The 24313-nt window shown below is 47.0% G+C and overlaps 2 protein-coding genes across 3 annotated transcripts in view; one reads left to right on the top strand and one right to left on the bottom strand.

Moving 5' to 3' along the window:
- The window catches only part of MKRN2 (makorin ring finger protein 2), a 38114-nt gene extending 34589 nt beyond the window's left edge, over nt 1-3525 (bottom strand). Inside the window, exon 1 of one of the 2 annotated variants that reach the window (XM_027523257.1) lies at nt 3492-3525. In XM_027523257.1, coding sequence (XP_027379058.1) covers nt 3492-3514 — 23 coding nt within the window. In that variant the 5' untranslated portion in view covers nt 3515-3525. Of the gene's footprint in view, nt 1-2945; nt 3076-3491 lie in introns of those variants that run through there. The other variant, XM_027523256.1, reaches the window with a different exon arrangement.
- Nucleotides 3526-16471: 12946 nt separating this feature from the next.
- MKRN2OS (MKRN2 opposite strand) lies at nt 16472-22870 on the top strand. The gene is made up of 4 exons (XM_027523433.1): nt 16472-16771; nt 20343-20392; nt 21150-21312; nt 22512-22870. Exons 1-4 carry the CDS (start codon nt 16500-16502, stop codon nt 22717-22719), a joined length of 693 nt encoding a protein of 230 aa, XP_027379234.1. The 5' UTR covers nt 16472-16499; the 3' UTR covers nt 22720-22870.
- The last annotated feature ends 1443 nt before the right edge of the window (nt 22871-24313 follow it).

Here is a 24313-nt window from a genome sequence, read left to right as displayed (position 1 = left end):
GAGTCTGCCACCCCATGGACTGCGGCATGCCAGGCCTCCCTGTCCCTTGCCATCTCTGAGTCTGCCCAGGTTCATGTCCGTTGCATCGATGATGCCATCTGGCCATCTTATCCTCTGACGCTCTCTTCTCCTTCTACCCTCGATCTTTCCCAGCACCAGGGGCTTTTAACCCTAACCCTAACCCTAAGCTGGGTGGGCATGGCCATCCCCATTTTACAGATGAGGAGACTGCAGCCCAGGTGAAGCCAGAATCAGAATCCAGAGCTGCCCTAGTTTGGAGCTCAAGCGCTTCCTATCACTCACGGGCCACAAGGTGCCCCATATTTTGTTGGTGCCTTTCAATGAGTCACAAGGTCCGGGCCTGACACTCTGGGTCTTAACAAAGGGGCTGCTATCACATGAGGAGGAGGACAAACAAACTGGTTACCAAGCAATAATAAAGGCTGCACTAGGCTTTTGAAAACAGATTGAAAACCTAGGGAGATGGTTTGGAAAAAAGAATCAGCAAAAAATTGAGATTCTGGACAGACTGACATTCTGGAGAGAGTGGAATGCTGAGGAATCAGGGGAGCTGACCGACAGCACAGAGGTGTGAGTGGCCATTCTTGCAGTCCAGGCAATAAATGAATGTCTTTGTCCTTAAGTCTGGGAATCCTACCATTTAGCTCATATTATAATAGAAGCAAAACAAACACTTTGTCCTGCTGACATGCAGCATAAACCAAAACCAGTTTGCACCTTGACATAAACCAAAAACAGCAGACCACCCAGTTTTAGATCTGGTCTTCCAAACAAATCAAACCTTGAACATTTCATGTAAGTTGTCAACGTCTGGAGATAAGATCTCCGCATATAAGGTTCTGAATGAGAAAAGCTTTCCATCACTACTGCACTAATGTGAACCTGGCACTCTTGGTACCACTGCCATTCTTCCTATGTAAATATGTCTTCTGTTTCTCCTTTGGCAAGGCAGACCCTGTGACGCCAGACTCTTTGACATCCCTTTGCAAGTAACCTTTCTTCTTTTTTAATGTGGACCATTTTGAAGTCTTTACTGAATTTGTTACAATATTGCTTCTGTTGCTTATGTTCTGATTTTTTTGGCCCTGAGGACTGTGAGATGTTAGCTCCCTAACCAGGGATCGAACTGGACCCCCCTACACTGGAAGGCAAAGTCTTAAGCACTGGACAGCTAGGCACAGCCCCACTGTATAGTTTTGGATGAGTTTTCCTTTTAGTATCAGCAAATTAAAAACTTTGAAAACTCCCGTAGTAAACAAACTGTAATTTAGCATTTCCCGAACTTATTTGGGGGCCAGAGCACCTACAAGAGCACAAACTCTGAGGCCACATATGTGCCACCTGGAAGCTGAATAACCTTGGAAGTCAGTTCACTGCTGAGGTTTGGCTGGTGATCCACGGAATGGTGTGTGTTGCTGGATGACAAGCAACATGGCTGATAGGGAACCTCAAAGAGCACCCAGGGCACCGCCAACAAACATCACTTTGTACACAACCGATCCTTTCTCAACCTTCCAACCCACTCTAGTTTCTCTGCACCAACTTCTGCAGGACACTCCTATCTGGGAAAACCAGAACCAAAGCTTGTAGGTCAAGCCATCTCCTAGGATAGAAAGAACAACCCCAAGGTGATCTTGATTTACATTTCTGTTCCTCCAGGTAGATGTGAATTTGGGGCAAGCTTCAAGTCGGAGCACAGCTTCTTCTCATCTGTCAAATGAGACACCACGCAGGTGGGAGATTCCATTACAAAGCGGCGCAGACATAAGCACCGTTATGCAGACGCGGCTTAGACAGGGTAACGGAATTTGGTATACAGACCACAATGATTAAAGATATTGTCCAACAGGGGGAAGTTTACAGAAATATACATAATCATAGGCACAGGTCCTCACAAAAGACCTTCTATTACAAATAACCTAGTGAAATTCTTTTCTATCCACACAAACTGCCAATTTCTGACGACGGCACAAAGGCCTTGGATAAACTGGTTGAACGGTTAATAGAGACTAATGCTAACAGGAAACTTCTCACATCACACTTTCCCAACTATTCATAGTAAGGAAGACAAGCAGCAACACAGATGATACACTCTTCATTACGTATAATAGAAACGTACGGCTGGGGGCTGGGTACCGCCGCCCATCGTGTCCCACACAAATTTAACTCAGACCAACTATTAAAAGTTGTACTTTCCAGGTCCAGTAAGAGCAGGACCCCCAAACCTTCAAGCCACATACCTGCCGAGGAACGCGGGTGTTACACACACCAAACTCCTTCTATTTAACGGGCGCAGTGGAGCCATCGGTTTTGAATTTTCTACAACTACCCATCCACCCGTTACTGCTCTCACTTACCCTCCGTCGGCCTGAGTTTCCTGCACTTCAAAACAGGAATGAAGCCTGCCTAGTAGTGTTACTGTGAAGGCTGCTGAGAACACAGGCCTTGGGGATACGCGGGACAAGAAAGAAACTTAGAGCAAATGCTATTTCCCACACAGCAGCTCCCAACTCGCTAACTGTGCACGGGAGTTCTCCAGACGCTTAGGAACCGAAGGCCGCTTCCGCGGGCCCTCACCGACGATGAGCGCCTACACCTGGGTGGTATCGCCATTTGTAAACGACCTCCTGCGCCCCCTGACTGCACAGCGGCGGCTTCGCTCCAGGTCTCAGGGGCCCACCTCTCAGCCCCCACGGCCCGGCCAGCGCCCCCTCCTTCCAGCCGCGCGGCGGCCGGCGCAGCGCCCGCGGGGCTCCGCCACGCACCGCCCGGTCCTGGGCATCGGCCCCGCCGCGCCGGCCCCGCCGGGGGACTCCGGAGCCCGAACCTCGGGAGAGCCGCTTCCCACCGCCCCACTGCGGCTCGTTTCCCTGGCACGGCGGTGAGGCGCGCGCGGGGAAGGACCCGCGGCGCCGCGCGCTGACCTGCAAGTGACCTGCTTGGTGCTCATGGCGGTCGGAACGGAGGGCCTTCGTGCGGCCGATGCCTCTAGCTCTCCCAGCCGCCGCCGTCTCCGCCTCGGCCTTGGCCCTGCCCATCCCGCGGGTCCGCGTCACGCCGGCGCACGCCGGCGTCTCCGTGCCGCACGCTGGTGGCGCCGGCAGGAAACCTCGCCACCGTCACAATTGGTTCCGCACCGGGGTGAGGCGGGGCCAACCGCCAATCGCTGCACTCCTAGTCCCGCCTCCCCAGGCCTCCCGGGCGGGCGCGGCTAGGCTCTCAGGCCCGCGGGTTTTACGCCCGGGGGCCCATTGTTAGTCCCTACGGGTCTCTCCCTTTTTTCTTCAGCATTCCTTAGCGACTTCTCGTGGCTTAGGATCACCTCAGCCCTTCCGCGGCCAAGCTCCCCCCTCTCCTGTGCGCAGTTCACTTCAGTCGCTCAGTCGTGTCCGACTCTCTGCGACCCCATGAATCGCAGCACACCAGGCCTCCCTGTCCATCATCAACTCCCGGAGTTCACTCAGACTCACGTCCATCGAGTCGGTGATGCCATCCAACCATCGCATCCTCTGTCGTCCCCTCCTCCTCCTGCCTTAAATCTTTCTCAGCATCAGGGTTTTTTCCAATGAGTCAGCTCTTCGCATCAGGTGGCCAAAATTAGAGTTTCAGCTTCAGCATCAGTCCCTCCAATGAATATTCAAGGTTTTATTTCCTTTAGGATGGACTGATTTGATCTCTTTGCTGTCAATGGGACACTCAAGAGTCTTTACTGCTGTAAAAATATTGTCTTCTGATGAATGAGCATAGAATATACTTCCAATTATGTAGCACTTTTGAAATTTCTTTAAGAAACTTAGGAAGAATATTGGAAAATTTGTCGTTTTCAGTGTAGAAGTCAACAACTTTTATTATGTTTATTCTCACGTACCTTGGTGAGTTTTTTGGACGCATTTTAAATGATATTTTTTAAATGTCCTAATTGTTTATTGCTTGCTCCATGCTACATTCATGTATCAGTTCCAGTGGTTTCTTTGTTTTTTGGATTTTTTACACATACACAATCATGCCATCAACAAATAATGATAGTTTCACTTTGTTTTCAGTCTTCACATCCTTTATTTCTACCTCATGCCTTATTGCACGGCTGAGAATCTTCAGGGCAACTGTGAACAGAAGCGGTAATAGTCGACACCTCTGTCTTGTTCTTGAGTTCAGGGAAAGTAATATTTCATCATTAATTAAAATGTTAGGCCCAGAGTTTTTAAGGCTACCCCTTATCAAATAAAGGCAGTTTCTTTATTATTCTAGCTTTCTTTAAGACTTTTTAATAATAAACATCTTGTTCTTTTAAAACAAATTTGTTTTTCTCCTCTCTGAGAAAACCACACAGTCTTCTCCTTTATTTGGTTAATGTATTGAATTATATCAATTGATTTTTCAGTGCTAAACCAACCTGAGATTCCTCAGATATACCTCACTTGGCCATGATACATTATTCTTCCTATAAATCATCAGATTTGATTTGCTAATATTGTGTTTAGGAATTTTGCACCTGATTCATAAGAGATATTATTCTGTAGTGCTCCCTTGATGTCCATGTCAGGTTTTGTACTTGAGATGTGCTGGCCTCATAATACAAGTTTGGAAGTCTTATCTCTTTTCTATTCTTTGGAAAAGTCTGATAATATAGGTATTAATTTTTCCTCAAATATTTGGAAGAATTCACCACTGAAGCCACCTCAGCCTGCAGTTTCTGGCATAAACAGATTTTTAATTAAAGATTTAACTGCTGTATTACATATGGGCTGGGCTTCCCAGATGGCTCAGTGATAAAGAATCCACCTTCCAATGCAGGAGATGGGGGTTTGATCCTGGGGTCAGGAAGATCCCCTGGAGTAAGAAATGGCTCTTCTTGCCTGGGAAATCCCATGGACAGAGGAGCCTGGAGGGCTAGAGGCAATGAGGTAGCAAAGAGTCAGACTCGACTGAGCATGCACGCACGCAGGCACATACAGGCCTATTCAGATTTTATCTTGTCAGGTTTGGAAAGCTTTTTTCCCCCAAGTAAAATAGTCCATTTCAATTAAAATTATTACATTTATTGTCATGGAGTTAATAATATCTTCTTTAAAAAACGATCTGTAACCTCCTTTCATTACTGACACTAATTGGTTATCTCCTTTCATTACTGATGGACTTCCCTGGTGGCTCAGATGGTAAAGCATCTGCCTACAAGGCAGGAGACCCAGGTTCAGTCCCTGGGTTGGGAAGATCTCCTGCCGAAGGAAATGACAACCCACTCCAGTATTTGTGCCTGGAAAATCCCATGAATGGAGGAGACTGTTAGGCTACAAGTCCATGGGGTCGAAAAGAATTGGACACGACTGAGCAACTTCACTTCATTACTGATATTATTTGGTATTTTATCTCTTTTTTAAAAAATTCATTTTACTAGAAATTTATCAATTTTGTTAATCTTTTCAAGGGAGAAGCTTTGGACTTTGTTCATTTTCCCCACTGTAGATGCTTTTTATATTTCACTGATTTCTGCTCGTATCTTTAGTACTTTTTTTCCCCTACGTTCTTTGAATTCATAATGCTGCTATTTCTGGCTTCTTCAGATGGAACTTCAGATCATCAATTCTCAAATGTTCTTCTTTTTTGAGTATTTAAAGCTATAATTTTCCCTCTAAGCACATTTTAACTGTGTTTCACAAGCTTTTAAGTCCTATTTTCATTATCATTTAGTTCAAATATTTTCTAATTTTCATTCTTTGACTCATAAGTTATTTAGAAGTGTTCTGCTTAATTTTCAAACAACTGAGACTTTCTAATTATCTTTTCCTCACTGATTTCTAGTGTAATCCCAGTGTGGAATTGTCTTTTCTCTTTTAGGTTTGGTCAACAGTTGATTTATACATTTTGAAGCTGTGTTTTAGGCTCAAATTTAATGCTTTATCTTTTTTGTGTGTTATACATTACTGAGAAATGTTCCTCTTCATGCTTAGCTGTACCTGTTAACCAGGGCAGAGTTATATCAGTGAAAAAAAAAATGTGTTAGAAAGTGTCAAGAGACTCTTCTAATTTTAAAAGTAATTAGAAGAGGAACCTGGAGCTAAAGTGCCATTCTCATCACATATTCTAAGGACTGGACGCACAAGCTACTGAAACTGATTCAGGAAGGAGAAAATATGAATAGACCTCCATCAGGAGATTGAATTAGTGATCCAAAAGCTTCCCACAAACAAAGAAAATTCCAAAACCAGTAGCTTCACTATATCTGGGTGCTCAGTCATGTCTGACTGTTTGCGACCCCTGAGGACTGTAGGCTGCCAGGCTCCTCTGTCCATGGTATTTTCCAGGCAACAATACTGGAATGGGTTGCCATTTCATTCAGGAGAGGATCTTCCCAACACAGGAATTGAACCCTTGGCTCCTGCATTGGCAGGCGCATTCTTTACCACTAGCGCCACCTGGGGAGTCAAGTTCACTAGTGAATTCTATTGAACATTCGAAGAGGAATTAACACCAATCCTTTACAGAGTCTTACAAAGAGCGGAAGAGGATGGAATGCCTCCCATTCTATGAGGCCAGTATTACACCTTGATACAAAAAGCAAACACATCACGAGAAAACTACAGATCAATATACTTTTATATAAAGAAAAATATAAAAACTTTCCACAAATTACTAGCAGATGGAATGCAGCAACGTAGAAAAAGGATTATCTGCCACGACCATGTGAAAAGTATCCCTGGAGTGCAGGACTGATCCAACATACTGCTGCTGCTGCTGCTGAGTCGCATCAGTCGTGTCCGACTCTGCGCGACCCCACAGACGGCAGCCACCAGGCTCCCCGTCCCTGGGATTCTCCAGGCAAGAACACTGGAGTGGGCTGCCATTTCCTTCTCCAGTGCATGAAAGTGACAAGTGAAAGTGAAGTCGCTCAGTCGTGTCCTACTCTTAGCGACCCCATGGACTGCAGCCCACCAGGCTCCTCCATCCATGGGATTCTCCAGGCAGGAGTACTGGAGTGGGGTGCCATTGCCTTCTCCATAAATCAATGTAATTCGCCGTGTTAAAAGAAAAAATAATATGCTTATTTTAGTAGATGTGGAAAAAACATTTGACAAAATCTAATGCCTTTTCTTTGGCATCGCCCTTCTTTGGGATTGGAATGACAATTGACCGTTTCCAGTTTTGTGGGCACTGCTGAGTTTTCCAAATTTGCTGGCATAGTGAGTGCAGCACTTTCACAGCATCATCTTCCAGGATTTGAAATAGCTCAACTGGAATGCCATCACCTCCATTAGCTTTGAACATAGAGATGCTTCCTAAGGCCCACTTGACTTCACATTCCAGGATGTCTGGCTCTAGGTGAGTGATCACACCATCGTGATTATATAGGTCGTGAAGATCTTTTTTGCACAGTTCTGTGTATTCTTGCCACCTCTACTTAATATCTTCTGCTTCTGTTAGGTCCATACCATTTCTGTCCTGTATCGAGCCCATCTTTGCATGAAATGTTCCCTTGGTATCTCTAATTTTCTTGAAGAGATCTCCAGTCTTTCCCATTTTATTGTTCTCCTCTATTTCTTTGCACTGATCACTGAGGAAGGCTTTCTTATCTCTCCTTGCTATTCTCTGGAACTCTGCATTCAAATGGGTATATCTTTCCTTTTCACTTCTCTTCTTTTCACAGCTATTTGTAAGGCCTCCTCAGACAGCCATTTTGCTTTTTTGCATTTCTTTTTCTTGAGGATGGTCTTGATCCCTGTCTCCTGTACAATGTCACAAACCTCCGTCCATAGTTCAGGCACTCTGTCTATCAGATATAGTCCTTTAAATCTATTTCTCACTTTCACTGTATAATCATAAGGGATTTGATTTAGGTCATACCTGAATGGTCTAGTGGTTTTCCCTACTTTCTTCAATTTAAGTCTGAATTTGGCAATAAGGAATTCATGATCTGAGCCACAGTCAGCTCCTGGTCTTGTTTTTGCTGACTGTATAGAGCTTCTCCATTTTGGCTGCAAAGAATATAATCAATCTGATTTCGGTGTTGGCCATCTGGTGAGTCTTCTCTTGTGTTTTTGGAAGAAGGTGTTTGCTATGACCAGTGTGTTCTCTTGGCAAAACTCTATTAGCCTCTGCCCTGCTTCATTCCGTATTCCAAGGCCAAATTTGCCTGTTACTCCAGGTGTTTCTTGACTTCCTACTTTTGCATTCCAGTCCCCTATAATGAAAAGGACATCTTTTTTTTTTTTTTTTTTTAAGGTGTCAGTTCTAAAAGGTCTTGTTGGTCTTCACAGAACCATTCAACTTCAACTTCTTCAGCATTACTGGTCAGGGGATAGACTTGGATTACCATGATATTGAATGGTTTTCCTCGGAAATGAACAGATCATTCTATCGTTTTTGAGATTGCATCCAAGTACTGAATTTCAGACTCTTGTTGAGTATGAGGGCTACTCCATTTCTTCTAAGGGATTCCTGCCCACAGTAGTAGATATAATGGTCGTCTGAGTTAAATTCACCCATTCCAGTCCATTTTAGTTCACTGATTCCTAGAATGTCAACGTTCACTCTTGCCATCTCCTGTTTGATGACTTCCAATTTGCCTTGATTCATGGACCTAACATTCCAGGTTCCTATGCAATATTGCTCTTTACAGCATCGGACCTTGCTTCTATCCCCAGTCACATCCACAACTGGGTGTTGTTTTTGCTTTGGCTCTGTCTCTTCATTTTTTCTGGAGTTATTTCTCCACTCTTCTCCAGAAGCATATTGGGCACCTATCAACCTGGGGAGTTCATCTTTCAGTGTCCTATCTTTTTGCCTTTTCATACTCTTCATGGGGTTCTCAAGGCAAGAATACTGAAGTGGTTTGCCATTCCCTTCTCCAGTGGACCACATTCTGTCAGACCTCTCCACCATGACCCGCCCGTCTTGGGTTGCCCCACACGGCATGGCTTAGTTTCATTGAGTTAGACAAGGCTGTGGTCCATGTAATCAGATTGGCTAGTCTCCTGTGATTGTGGTTTCAGCCTGTCTTCCCACTGATGGCCTCTTTCAGCACCTACTGTCTTACTTGGGTTTCTCTTACCTTGGACATGGGGTATCTCTTCTCGGCCGCTGCTCCTGACCTTGGACATGGGGTATCTCATCTGAGCTGCCGCTCCTGTGCTACGCAGTCACCGCTTCAGCAATACTTGAACCATGAACTTCCAGATGTTCAAGCTAGTTTTAGAAAAGGCAGAGGAACCAGAGATCAAATTGCCAACATCTGCTGGATCATCGAAAAAGCAAGAGAGTTCTAGAAAGATGTCTATTTCTGCTTTATTGACTATGCCAAAGACTTTGACTGTGTGGATCACAATAAACTGTGGAAAATTCTGAAAGAGATGGGAATACCAGACCACCTGACCTGCCTTTTGAGAAACCTGTATGCAGGTCAGGAAGCAACAGTTAGAACTGGACATGTAACAACAGACTGGATCCAGATAGGAAAAGGAGTATGTCAAGGCTGTATATTGTCACCCTGCTTATTTAACTTATATGCAGAGTACATCATGAGAAACGCTGGGCTGGAAGAAGCACAAGCTGGAATCAAGATTGCCAGGAGAAATATCAATAACCTCAGATATGCAGATGACACCACCCTTATGGCAGAAAGTGAATAGGAACTAAAGAGCATCTTGATTAAAGAGGAGAGTAAAAAGTTGGCTTAAAGCTCAACATTCAGGAAACGAAGATCATGGCATCTGGTCCCATCACTTCATGGCAAGTAGATGGGGAAACAGTGGCTGACTTTATTTTTGGGGCTCCAAAATCACTGCAGATGGTGATAGCAGCCATGAAATTAAAAGACGCTTACTCCTGGGAAGGAAAGTTATGACCAACCTAGGCAGCATATTAAAAAGCAGAGACATTACTTTGTCAACAAATGTCCATCTAGTCAAGGCTGTGGTTTTTCCAGTAGTCATGTATGGATATGACAGTTGGACTATAAAGAAAGCTATAGAGTGCCGAGGAATTGATGCTTTTGAACTGTGGTGTTGGAGAAGACTCTTGAGAGTCCCTTGGACTGCAAGGAGATCCAACCAGTCTATCCTAAAGGAGATCAGTCCTGAGTGTTCATTGGAAGGACTGATGCTGAAGCTGAAACTCCAATACTTTGGCCACCTGATGCACAGAGGTGACTCATTTGAAAAGACCCTGATGCTGGTAAAGATTGAAGGCAGGAGGAGAAGGGGACAAGATGGCTGGATGGCATCACCGACTCAATGGACATGGGTTTGGGTGGACTCCGGGAGTTGGTGATGGACAGGGAGGCCTGGTGAGCTGCGGTTCATGGGGTCGCAAAGCATCGGACATGACTGAGCAACTGAACTGAACTGAACTGAATGCCTTTTCCTAATAAAAACACTCAAAACAACTAGGAAGAGAAAGGAACTTCCTCACCCTGATAAGGTCTTCTACCCAAACCCTACAGGTAACATCAGACTTAATGGTGAAAGACCAGCAGGTTTCCCTCTAACATCCAGAACAAGAAAAGGATACTCACTGGTAACACCTCTATTCAACAGTATGCTGGAGTTTCTCACCAGGGCAATTAGGCAAGAAAAAGAAATAAAGTTATTCCAATGGAAAAGAAGAAGTAAAACTATATTTATCTGCAAATGGTATGATTCTGTGTAAAACTCTTAGATGAAAGTACAGTCACAGATTTTCATGACACTGGATTAGGCAATGGATTCTTAAATGAAACACCGAAGGGTAAGAAATGAAAGAAAAAAATGGATAAATTTGACTTCATCAAAATTTTAAAAATTTGTACTTTAAATGATATCATCAAGAAAGTAAAAAGACAGCATTTAGAATTTATGTAGTATATCCAGAATATATAAAGAACAACAAAAGCACCAAAACAGATAAAATATATAAAGAACAATTATAAACTCAACAATTTATATACAGAAAAGGAAGATAGGCATGTGAAAGGATGTTCAGCATCATTAGTTGCTGCTGCTGCTGCTAAGTCACTTCAGTCGTGTCTGACTCTGTGCGACCCCACAGACGGCAGCACACCAGGCTCCCCTGTCCCTGGGATTCTCCAGGCAAGAACACTGGAGTGGGTGGCCATTTCCTTCTCCAATGCATGAAAGTGAAAGTGAAGTCGCTCAGTCGTGTCTGACTGCTAGCGACCTCATGGACTGTAGCCTACCAGGCTCCCCCGTCCACGGGATTTTCCAGGCAAGAGGACTGGAGTGGGTGCCATTGCCTTCTCCGCATTAGTCACTAGGGAAATGCAAATCAAAACCATGATGAGGGGCGTTCCCAGTGGTCCAGTGGCTAAGACTCTGCACTCCCAATGCAGGGACCCCGGTTCAATCCGTGGCCAGGGAACTAGATCCCACATGCCACAATTAAGAGTTCACATGCCTCAAATCTAAGGTCCCTTGTGTGGAAACTAAGACCCAGCACAGCCAAGTAAACAAACAAAAAATCCACAAGGAGATTCTACTTTGAGACCGCTAGAATAGTTAAAAAAATACAGACAGTAACAAGTGATGATGTGGAGACACTGAAAGTGAAAGTGAAGTCGTTCAGTCGTGTCTGACTCTTTGCGGCCCCATGGACTGTAGCCTACCAGGCTCCTCTGACCATGGGATTTTCCAGGCAATAGTACTGGAGTGGATTGCCATTTCCTGCTCCAGGGGATCTTCCCGACCCAGGGATCGAACCCGGGTCTCCTGCATTGTAGACAGACGCTTTACTGTCTGAACCACCAGGGAAGCCCTTTGGAGACACTGGAAGCCCCTAAAATTGCTAGTGGGAATGGAAAGTGACGCAGCCACTTTGAAGACAAGTTCGGCAGCTCCTCAAAATGTTAAATATAGTCAGTATGTGACCCAGAGATTCCACTCCTGGGTATGGGATCAAGGGAACTGATGACATATGCTCACACAGAAACTTGTACAGTAATATGAAACTTGTTTATAGCAGCATTATTCATGTAACCGCGAGGTGGAAACAACCGAAACGTCCATTAGCTGATGAAAGGAAATGTAAAATGTGGTACAGCTGCCCCATGGAATATTATTCAGCCATTAAAAGGGATGAACAACCAATGCGTGCTACAACATGGATGAACTTTGAAAACATTACGCTAAGCAAAGAAACTAGATACCGAAGACCACATATCAAATGATGCCATTTATATGCAATGTCCAGAATAGACAAATGCCTAGAGAAGAAAGACAGTGGTCCCCAGGGGCTGGTGGGAACAGAGAATGGGGAGTCACTGCTAACAGGTGCAGCTTTGAGGGAGGTGGTAAAAAACGCTCTAAACTTAGATCAGGTACAAGCCATGGAATTGTACACTTGAAATGGGTGCATTTTACATGTAAAATTTTATCTGAATTTTTTAAAAGAAAGGGGTATTGAAGACAAAGGGATCCAACATACAGAGAAGAGAACTTCATAAAGAAGAAACCAAAACGGAGGAAACAGAACAAATCCTCAAATTATAATTTATGAAACCTTCCCTGAAATAAGATACAAAACTACATAGTCAAAGGACGCAGCACAAAATATAACGGAAAAGCAGCAGACTCACAGATACAGAGAACAAACCAGCGGGGAGAGGGAAGTGGAGGGGCCGCAATACAAGGGCAGGGGATTAAGAGCAACCAACTATTAGGTATAAAATAAGCTTTACGAAGGACTTCCCTGGTGGCATGGTGGGTAAGATTCCACCTGCCGAGGCAGGGGACGTGGGTTTGATCCCTGGTCCAAGAAGACTGCACCGGCTGCAGAGCAACTACGCCTGCACGCCTCACCTACTGAGCCCACGCTTTAGGGCCTGCAGGCTGCACCTAACTGAAGCCCACATGCTTAGAGCTCATGCTCTGCAACAAGAGAAGCCACCGCATTCAGAAGCCTGTGCACGAGAGTAGGCCCTGCTCGCTGCAACTAGAGAAAGCCTTTGCAAAGCAATGAAGGCCCAGCACAGCCAAAAGTAAAATATTTTTTTTAAATAAAAAAGCTACAAGAATATACTGTACAATATGGGAATATAGCCAATATTTTATAATAATTTAAGTGGATTATAGCTTTTAAAAAGTAGTTTTGTAAGTTAAAAAAAAATACAAAGAACATACCACAAGCCTGAACTGTGCTCAGTCACATCCAACTCTTTGCAACCCCGTGGACTGTAGCCCACCAGACTCCTCTGTCTATGGGATTCTCCAGGCACGAATACTGGAGTAGGTTGCCATTTCCTCCTCCAAGATAAGCCTGAATAAGTCAATCCAAAAAGATAACATCATGACATATTATAGTAAATCTATTTATCTTTAAAAGAAAACTATATCCTTTGGGTATACTGGCAGAAAAGCACAGGACTTATATGAGAAAGAAAATAAGTTACTTTGTCATCAGACTTTTGACAGCAGTGCCTTATACCAGGAGAAAATGGAATAAGATATTAAAGAAAATGTAGCCAAGGATTTTATATCCAGCCAAATCGAACTTCAAGTATAAAGAACAGGGATGAATTATCCAAGAACTCACAATATTCTTCCTATGAGCTCTTCCTATGGAATCTTTTCTAGAATGAACTTCAGACAACCTTATAATTACTAGAGAGTGACGGACAGAGGAACGGTGTGCACGAAGAGAAGTTTGTGCATAAGACTAAGCCTCAGTGAGGGTCAGAAGGGAGACACAATTGTTTACCACGGCAGATGCTCTGACAGTGACGATACAGGACTGACCACGTGAGGACATGAGAGAAAGATGGGGAGACCATTGCAAAAATAAAAATAAAGCCTCTCGTCGTGAAGAGAGGTGGCAGAATTTACTACTGTTACTCCTGAGATGGCGTCAAGTGGGATTCTCAGTGTGGAGGAAAAGAGATCCACACGCAATGCAGAGCGGCTGAGTGAAAACGCAGTCCTGAGCTTGGACGGAAATGCATTTAGTCTTTGTTTGCATGTGAGTTTCTTACCCTGTGGTGTTTTACCCTGCTCTGTTTACTGAAAAGATCAAGAAATGACTAAGGGGAAAAAAAAAAGAATGCGAGTGTATTAAAAAATGTTTAAGGCAGAGGTCCCTCGTTTATTTTCACGGGGCTAAAAATACCTCTTGGCACTGATGTCATGAAGATGAGAATATTCTCAGTGGACAGCAGCGGTGGTTTCTATTAATAATGAACAATCTCAGACCCTTGTCACCTGAGCTAGGTGTCTAGCTATAACCTGTCTGCCTTCGCTGTAACAGGAGAAGGTTGGCTGGAATGATTTCTAAGGCCTTTTTTATTTCTGAGAGTCTGATGATCACTCCGTATTACTACACTGGATGTGTGCTTTCCTGCATTTCAGCATGCTGTAATTTATCTGAATGCAACGAGGAAGCGCTTTTCTGAAGCACTTTTACCGCCCACGATACCTTCTCTGGGGGTCTTCCCTCTTCTCTGAAACCACAGTCATCAGCAGGGGGCTGTCTAAGTGAAGTGTGTCACAATCAAACTTTGGGGTCCTCTGCAGGTATCTGATATGCTGGGCTGGACTTATACAACTGATACTGTAAAGAAGTTTCCAGGATGAGAGAAAAACATGAATTTCCAAACAGTATACAGTGAACAGATAATTAACAAGAACCTGCTGTGTAGGCAGGGAATTCTACTCGACACTCTGTAATGGCCTATATGGGGAAAGAATCTAAAAAAAGAAAGAGTGGACATATGTATCAATGTATGTATAACTGACTCATTTTGCTGTATACTTGAAACTAAGACAGTATTATAAATCAACTATAATAAAAATAAAAAAAACAGTATACAGTTATAACAACAATGGGGTTTGAAAAAAAGCATATGGAAATAGTCACTAGTTTTACCGTTTAGTTTTCTCCTGGGAATAGAACATGGTGGGTGCAAAAATGTTCTGAGAGACACTGGACATTGCCTTGCTTTCCATCTTTTTGTGCAGTTGCTTAAAGCTTTTAAAACTGCAGAGTAACAAACTGCAGAGAGTTAAATGTATAGTTTGATGAAATTTTACAAACTGAATACCGTCGGGTAATCAACACCTTCCCTGGTGGCTCATACAGTAAAGAACCCGCCTGCAATGGGGGAGACCTGGGCTCGATCCCTGAGTCGGGACGATCCCCTGCAGGATGGCATGGCAACCCCCTCTAGTATTCTTGCCTGGACAAACCTGTGGACAGAGGAAACTGCTGGGCTACAGTCCATGGGGGGGGTCGCAAAGAGTCGGAGACAACTGCGTGACTAACACACAGTCGACACCTAGACAGCGAATCAGCCCAACCCCAGACCCCAGACCCGCCTTCATGCCCTCTCCCGGGCAGTATTCACCGCCTCGGGTAACCACTATCCCTACTCCTGTGCTGTCTGTTTTTTAATGAGCAAGATTCCTTCTACAATATAAAATATCACAAGAAAAATAACCTCAAAGTAAGTGAAAGTCACACAGTCATGTCCGACTCATTGCAACCCCACGGACTATACAGTCCATGAAATTCTCCAGGCCACAGTACTGGAGTGGGTAGCTGTTCCCTTTTCCAGGGATCTTTCCAACCCAGGAATTGAACTGGGGTCTCCTGAATTGCAGGTGGATTCTTCACCAGCTGAGCCACCAGGGAAGCCCAAGAATACTGGAGTGGGTAGCCTATCTCTTCTCCAGGGGATCTTCCCAACCCAGGAATTGAACCAGGGTCTCTTGCATTGCAGGCGGATTCTTTACCAGCTGAACTACCAGGGAAGCCCTAATAGTTAGACTTATTTAGTTGCTAAGTCATGTCAGATTCTTTTGTGATCCCTTAGACTGTAGCCCACCAGGCTCCTCTGTCCATGGGATTTCCCAGGCAAAAGTACTGGAGTGGGTTGCCATTTCTTTCTCCAAGGGATCTTCCCGACCCAGGGACTGAACCCTCATCTCCTGCATTGGAGGCGGATTCTTTACCACTGAGCCACTGGGGAATCCTTGAAAGTAAGGATCCCATGTATCTATTCAAGACCCAAATGAGATAACAACCTATTCTAGCAAACCAAAAGTAAAAGTGTGTCTCTAACTCCAAGAAGCTCACAGACATTGACAGCTCTAGTAGAAACAAATATTGTTCAGTCGCTCAGTCGTCTCCGACTCTTTGCGGACCCCACGAACTCAGCACGCCAGGCTTCCCTGTCCTTCACTACCTCCTGTAGTTTGCTCAAACTCATGTCCATTGAGAAACAAACACAGCACTGCCTATGCGAGGGGACGCTGGGGGAGGCCGAGGAAGCTTTCACAGATGAGTAGGGCTATGGAGGATAAAGAGGAGCTGGATGTCGACTGGGGGAAAACGTATCATGGCTAGAGAGACACTCTGTGAGCACAGATGAAGCTAGCTCTTTAAGACACTGGGGAGGCCTGGTTACAGGTTAACTCTAGCTGGCTTGGCCTGAAGCCGCCCCGCAGAATGACATCACAGCTCTCAGGTTACTCAGATGCAGACACTGACTGGCTGAGTTAATGAGGAGAAGGAAGTCCGGGGAGCTCGCCCCGCTTGCCCGGGACAGGGAAGCCATGCAGTGCCCAGAGGCCGGGAAGCCTATCATCAAGGTCAACCACTGTCAGAAGTACGTCTACAGCTTCGGGGTGCCGAGGCGCTGCCCCCTCTGCGGGCAGGATGTGGGCTCCAGGAGGCTGGAGGAAGCGCCCGTCAGCATCTCTGAGCCGTTTACCAACGGCCATCGAGAAAAGTGCTCCTTCCTCCTCAGGCCGACTCGAGGGACGTTTCTCAGGTACGCTGCTCGACATGCTGCCCTGGACTCTGCAAGGTCTCCCTTCGCTGTTTCGGTCACTTCAACTTTCTTTTTCTAACATGCACTCTACAGTGTGAGATCCGGTGGATCACCTATTCAGAGCTTTGGAGTTAAATGCTAAGACGCAGGCCTCTGTGTTTCCTAAGAGTAGAAGGGTGCATATGTTCCTGGGGGCTTCCCTGGTGGCTCAGTAGTAAAGAATCCACGTGTCGATGCAGGAGGTGAACAAAACATGGGTTCGATCCCTGGGTGGGGAAGATCCCCTGGAGGAGGAAATGTCAACCTGCTCCAGTATTCTTGCCTGGGAAATCCCATGGACAGAGGAGCCTGGCGGGCTACAGTCCATGGGGTTGCAGAGTCAGACATGACTAAGCAACTCAACAACAACCACATACTTTTCTGGTGTAAGTGCAAGAATATACAGAGGTCAAAGCTGCTGCTGCTAAGTCGCTTCAGTTGTGTCCGACTCTGTGCGACCCCACAGATGGCAGCCGAACAGGCTCCCCCGTCCCTGGGATTCTCTGGGCAAGAACACTGGAGTGGGTTGCCATTTCCTTCTCCAATGCTTGAAAGTGAAAAGTGAAAGTGAAGTCGCTCAGTCGTGTCCGACTCTCAGCGACCCCATGGACTGCAGCCCACCAGGCTCCTCCATCCATGGGATTCTCCAGGCAAGAGTTCTGGAGTGGGGTCCCATTGCCTTCTCCGGTTCATAGATTTCATACCAAGAGACTCACTGGGAAAATGACCCAGCAGCTAATCTCATCAAATCAATACCTTTACTTCGAGTTAGTCTGTAACATTTGTGACAAGCAGGTACTCAGCACAGAGCCTGAAGAATGGCCACTTACAGACCATTTTCCAGGGAGGTGCATTAAACTGAGACAAGCTGGTCTGCTTCAACTGGAGATGCCACCTGACTTTCAGAAACATTTCAGAAAAAAGGATGGTGGCTTCTCCGAGTCCTGAGTTGACGGGACTGAAACTGGCGCTGCTGCAAGCCAGGGCTCGAGAGGACACAGGTGCTGAGTGAGCTCTGGGAAGCGTGTCCTGCACTCCATCGCCGTCCAATGCCTGGACGGTCCTGCCTCCTGAAACACGCCCCTGCCTGAATCCCTCATGCTGGTTTGGGACTAGAAAATGGGACTTGAGTGCTTCTTTGCTCACCAGCGCCTTAATCAACCCCCTTCCTGTTCCTATGGGGATGAAATGAACTGACGTGTTTAGGAGGCACGGGTCAACATTAGAGGCAAAACAGACTGCACCCCGACCCTTCCTCGGGGAGGCTGCGGGGTTCAGAGGGGAGCGTGCAGGCTTTGACGGTTTTTGCTGTGCTTCAGAAGAGCTCTGGGACCCTCATCTGTTAAATGAGGACCCATCGACCTTGCAGAGTTGTGTGGGTCAGTGATAAGGCCTATCAAGCTGGCCCAGGTGTGGCAGGCGTGGTGTTGAACCAAACTGCTCCTTCCCATCCTATTTGTTCATACTCAGCTCGGAAGGTGACTGGTAGAAACTTCCTTTCCACCCTAACCAGAACCATGATGCTCAAACAGTGAACAGCTGCAGCGCTGCTCTCCAGAAATGACACAGCCCGGGACAGGCTCTCGGGCTGGCCCCTGGAAAGCACTCATTTCGTCTCTGATGCGCTAGTGACAGTGACAGGCCTGGCCTCCCTCGGCCGTGGCAGGGAGGAGGCGGTGGTGCTGACACCGGCCGTCTGCTGAGGCGTCTTCCTACCCGCTCAGGCACTCAGGCCAGGAACTGCAGAACCCAAGCAGTAGCCCCCTGCCCACCAGACCCTTGAATACCAAGTTCCAGACTATTTCCTTCCCTCTCATCCTATTTCTAAGCCCTCAGAACTGGCTCCCACAACCCACCTTGAGACAACTTCATCTACTTCAGCAAAGAGAACCAGCAGGGACTCGAGGAATTGCCGAGGCTGTGGTCTAACCAGATGAGGCTCCCCGAGGGCGGCCACATACGGTTGTGCAGGTTGTGGACTGCACAAAGGCACCTGGCCACTTGTACACTGAAACTCGGCCGGAGTCCCGCCCACCCTGGGCAGAACTGCATCTGCAAGAAGAAGGGTCACCTTTTCTTAATTTGTACGAAAGTGTCATATGGCATAAGGGTGCCCTGGCCCCGCCCCTCTCACATGGTTCTCTAACACTTTCCAGGCTATCAAAAACTTGCTAAACTAAAAATGTCCTCACTGGAAGCAAGTGAACTCTGTGAGGCAGGGACCCCATCTTATTTCCCGCTGTGTCCCTGGCCCTTCGCTACAAACGACTGGCCTGCAGTTGACACCTGTTACATGACTGAAGCGGCTGAAGGAAAGGGAGGAGGGAGGAAGTGGGATGGACCTCTGGGATTCAGGTGGGGAAATGGGGGGGCTGCAGACACGGGGAGCGTGCATCCAGGGCCAGCGCCGTGACCAGCCACTCAAGACTGTCTGCCTTTCCCAGCTTCATTCTCAATCTCTGAACTCGCAGGATCACAGAAAACTCACAGTGGCTGCAACAGGACAACGCTGGGTGTTGGGGTGGGCGGGGGGAGCTGCTCTGAAGAAGATGGAGCAGTCACCTGTGTCCTTGCGTGCGTGCTAAGTCGCTTCAGTCGTGTCCGACTCTGGGCAATCCCACGGACTGTAGCCCACCAGGCTCCCGTTCACAGGATTTCCCAGGCAAGAGTACTGGAGTGGGTTACCATTTCCTCCTCTAGGGGATCTTCCCCACCAGGGATCGAACCTGTGTCTCTTACGTCTAACCTGCGTTGGCAGGCGGGTTCTCTACCACCAGCACCGTGTCCTTGGGCCATTTTAAAGCCCAGGACTTCTTGCTTTAATGAGGAACCAGACATCCAGACCTGTGGTCTGAAGAAAGAGCTGTCATTTAAAAGTGACCTGGTTCATGTGACACCTCCATGTGGTGGCACTCAGTGGGCATTTTACCCCAACAACCAGCTTGCTAAGAGGCTTATGCTATTTCCATATTAAAGGTGGGAAAATCTCAAGGTCAGTGAGTGATGATCTGGGATCCTATATGGAGCTTAAATCACCTGGAGTTGTACATCTAATGTCAGGGTGGGGTAAAGAATCATTTCAGGAAAAGCGAGTGTGGCCACAGGCTTCAGGGAATGGGCAGTGTTCGTTTTAGAGGTAGATGCCCAGTGAGCTGCACTCACGACCCTCTCACCCGTGTGGTGAGGAACTGGTTCCCCCCAACACACAAGGAGGAAGGAACGAGGAACAGGGAGCTTCCTCGACAGCTGCCCACCCGGTGGACCCCTCTGCTGCGGAGCCGGGCGTTAGGTGGCTTCTTGCTCCAGCAGAGCGGGCCTTCCAGCACACTCACCTTCAGGACTGGGGGCCAAGAAAATCCAGCGGAGGCACGGGGCAGTGGCTCTCCTGGTGTTTCCACGCAGCTGGCCACTGGTGCTGAGTTCCAGTACCAGCCAAGAGCGGAGGCCCATTGCTCTCCGCCCACTTTAAATACCAACTCCAGCTGCCAAACGTGTGCATGTGAGACGACCGGAACGCACTTGTGTCTTTCAGGGAGTACGACGGAAGGTCTGATCTTCACGTGGGAATAACCAACACGGGCGGTAAGTGTGTTCTCACAGCTCAAAAAGTTCCCACGTGATACCTGGTTAGAAGAGAGCAGTGTCTCTAGACAAAAAGTATTGCAACCATATCACCAACAACCCTCAGTATCTGAACACTCACAAAGGAGTGTCTCCAAACATTCAAACCACCATCAACCTGTGAGTGTTTCTGCTAGAGTTTTAAGACAAGAAGAAACACATCCGGAGATGGAGCTGTCCAAGCCCTCCTCTTGCGTTAGGAGCAGACCCTCTGCTCTCAAAGCCGTACCCAGCCCACTGCCACTGGGTGCTCCCACTTCAGGGGCCAGGCAGGGACCCCAGCGATAGACTGGTGGGGAGGGGGCACAGCAGCTGAGCACGTGGTGGGGCCCGCAAAGGTCTGCTTTAAAAAAAAATCAAAGAATGCTGACACTGTGAACAGACAGTGAGGACTGGGTTTTGAACGCAATGACTGGTGTGAGCGTGCCAAGGTGCACCGGTCTTTGTCAAGAGAAGTCTGCTGCTCACTTACGGAAACCAGACAGACCCCTTTGTAAATAGAGCTTCCACAAGAATCTTTGGAGATGACAATCTCAGGCCATCTTACTGTCTCGTTTCTCTGGGGCGACCTCGGGTGCTGAGAGCAGGGGAGGCAGATGGTCCCCGGAGGAGGGGCGTGCCAGCGACCTCGGTTTCTGTTGGGTGCAGTCACCCCTGATGGTACTGGGGCGGGGGCGTTTCCCCTGATGCCTCTGCGTGACTGTGGTTTTGGCCGCAGGAGTTGTGTATAACTACACGGTGCACGGTGTCCAGCGAGACGAGGTGGGCTGGGAGCAGAGTGTGAGCGTCCCGCTCCTGCGGCCAGGCCTGTTCGGACTGCTGGACCAGTGGGACAAGTACCTGGAGGACTTCTCCGCCACGGGGGCCTGGCTGCCTCACAGGTAGGACAGGGCCCTCACTCACCGCCAGGTGTGATCCCAGCTCCCCGAGGACGCTGAGCTGCCCCGGCTTTCATGTTGAGCCTGTACCGGGCAGGTGCATCTGTAACAGAACGAAGCAGGGGCTGAAGGACTGGGGTTTTCTGCAGAGGTGAGCCAGCACACCTTTACACATTAGAACCACAGCACTCTACGAGCTTTGGAAAGGACCAGAACTTAGTGCTGAAGTTATTTTACTTATTTTATTCGGTATTTTTAGATACTTGATGTTTAACAGGCTTCCCCAGTGGCTCAGTGGTAAAGAACCCGCCTGCCAATGCAGGAGACGCAGGAGATGCGGGTTCAGTCCCTGGCTCGGGAAGATCCCCTGGAGGAGGAAATGGCAACCCATTCCAGTATTCTTGCCTGGAAAATTCCATGAACAGAGGACCTTGGCGGGCTACAGTCCATAGGGGTTGCAGAGAATCAGACACAATTGAGCAACTGAACACACACAAGACATTTAATAATATACACAGCAAAACCCATAGTCTTATGTTCCCTTAAAAAAAATTTAAATGATGTTCAAAACATAAACCTATCTACAGCTCCCTGCATTTTAAACTTCAGCTATTTTGAAATTAACTTCTCGATTCCATGCCCCCTTGTCACTATAGAAGAGGTATACGGTAATGCTTGTAGACCTAAATTGTTCTGACGCTTTCCTTGAAATAAGTTTAGACACTGTTGTGTAGTTGATAAGTCGACTCTCTGCAACCCCATATCCATGGGATTTCCTAGGCAAGAATACTGGAGTGGATTTTGCCATTTCCATCTCCAGGGGATCTTCATGACGCAGGGATTGAACCAGCATTTCCTGCATTGGCAGGCGAATTCTTTACCACTGAGCCACCTGGGAAGCCCTTAAACACGGTGGGATATCATAAGACATGGAATTCCACTTCTAGAACATAGGTCTTCAGGGAAATTAAGCTCCCTCAATCGGCGCTTAGTGGTAACTGGACATTTCGGTGAGTCCTTTCTGCCCCGCAAGCAGAAATGGGCCCAGATGCCAAGTGTCCCTCAGAACCGCACTTCTGGATGACTTGCCATCAAGGGGGCCGGCTCACGTGGGGGCCCGGCTCGCAGAGGGATTAAGATGACGGAAGGCTTCGGGCGGCTCAGGGTAACCCTTGCCTTCTCGACACCCTCGCCCTTGTAAGGTATGAAGAGGATCACCACAACTGCTACAGCTACGCCCTCGCGTTCATTAACTGCGTCCTGGCCACAGAGGGCGAGGAGCAGCTGGACCGAGACGAGTTCACGGAGAAGTTCGTGGTCCCGAGGACGAGGAAGGCTTCCAAGTACATCACGCTCTACCGTGCGATAGAAGAGCGAGGCTTCTATGTCACCGACCCCCCTGGTCCCTAGACGGGCCCACGCCCGGAAAGCGGCTCGTGCTGAGCGTGCGGCGCTTGAGACCAGACGGGACAGGACAGGGCGTCTGGGGGCTCCTGCCTGGAACAGACGCTCGGTTTCTACATGCCTTAAACCGTGGTTAATAAAAAAAGTTACAGCTTTCCTTTCTGCCTGTTTCAGCCTCCTGCAGTGAAAGAATTTACGAAATGAATAAAAACAGCCCTGGGTTTTCAAAGTTGTAGACAGGGAGGGCAGAGGATGAGATGGCTGGATGGCATCACCGGCTTAATGGACATGAGTTTGGGTAAACTCTGGGAGTTGGTGATGGACAGGGAGGTCTGGCGTGCTGTGTCCATGGGGTCGCAGAGAGTTGGACACAATTGAGCAACTGAACTGAGGTGCTACTACCAAAATGCCTTCCCTAGTAGTTCAGGGTCCATGTTAAAGCATGAAGTGGCAGCATGTACTTTTTATGCACAGAGAGGTGAAAACTCTTCCTATAAAATTACTGGCGCTGAACAAAGTCACCTTTCAATGTGAATCCAGAAAGTGGGATTTATAGGATGCTGCCTCGGACCTTCACAGTTTTATTTAGTAATGAGTGCCTTCACCTCGCTGTTTTTATAGAAACAGCACATGGAACAGCCCATAGGGTTGCAGAGTCGGACGTGACTGAGGAGACTTAACACACGCAACTTTTTAATGATCAATAGTAGGGGGGAAAAAAAAAAGAAAAAAGGTCTCAGAATCTGAACTGGGAATCGGGCAGTCTTCTGAACCAGACTTTGCGTATCTATGCACACAAACGGGATTGGGAATTTCTCAGTCAGTCCGTTTTCCTCTCATCTCCTGGCCTGATGTGAGGAGCCGGGGGTGCTGGGGTTATCACAGCAACACACCTCCTCTGCCCACTGAAAGTGTGGAATTCAGACACAATGGAAGTCTGTCTTCTTTCTCTAACGCCTTTAGGAGGAGGAAGGGGACAACTGGGATGGGTAACCATGATGATTCTTAACAAGCACATTAGGACTTTTATACCCAAATGATCAGACTTGAGCCAGTGAGCAAAACATCTCAGAGTTCGTCTTTGGAGAACGCTTCCACAACTCTTTGTTTCTGACCAACCTGATAAGCTATCCACCTAATCTTATTCCCCAGTGTGGGCACCAAATGATGTCTGATTTCCAAAACCCAAACCCATCTTCAAAGTGCCAATAACTACTTAGTAATAAACATATTTGGGGTTTCCCTGATAGCTCTTGCCATCTCTTCTTCATATCTTCTGCTTCTGTTAGGTCCATACCATTTCTGTCCTTTATTGAGCCCATCTTTGCATGAAATGTTCCTTTGGTATCTCTGATTTTCTTGAAGAGATCTCTAGTCTTTCCCATTCTGTTGTTTTCCTCTATTTCTTTACATTGATCGCTGAAGAAGGCTTTCTTATCTCTTCTTGCTATTCTTTGGAACTCTGCATTCAGATGCTTATATCTTTCCTTTTCTCCTTTGCTTTTAGCTTCTCTTCTTTTCACAGCTATTTGTAAGGCCTCCCCAGACAGCCATTTTGCTTTTTTGCATTTCTTTTCCATGGGGATGGTCTTGATCCCTG

The sequence above is a fragment of the Bos indicus x Bos taurus genome, chromosome 22, assembly GCF_003369695.1.
Source record: "Bos indicus x Bos taurus breed Angus x Brahman F1 hybrid chromosome 22, Bos_hybrid_MaternalHap_v2.0, whole genome shotgun sequence".
NCBI lineage: Eukaryota > Metazoa > Chordata > Mammalia > Artiodactyla > Bovidae > Bos > Bos indicus x Bos taurus.
This window is presented reverse-complemented; position numbering and strand designations above follow the sequence as displayed.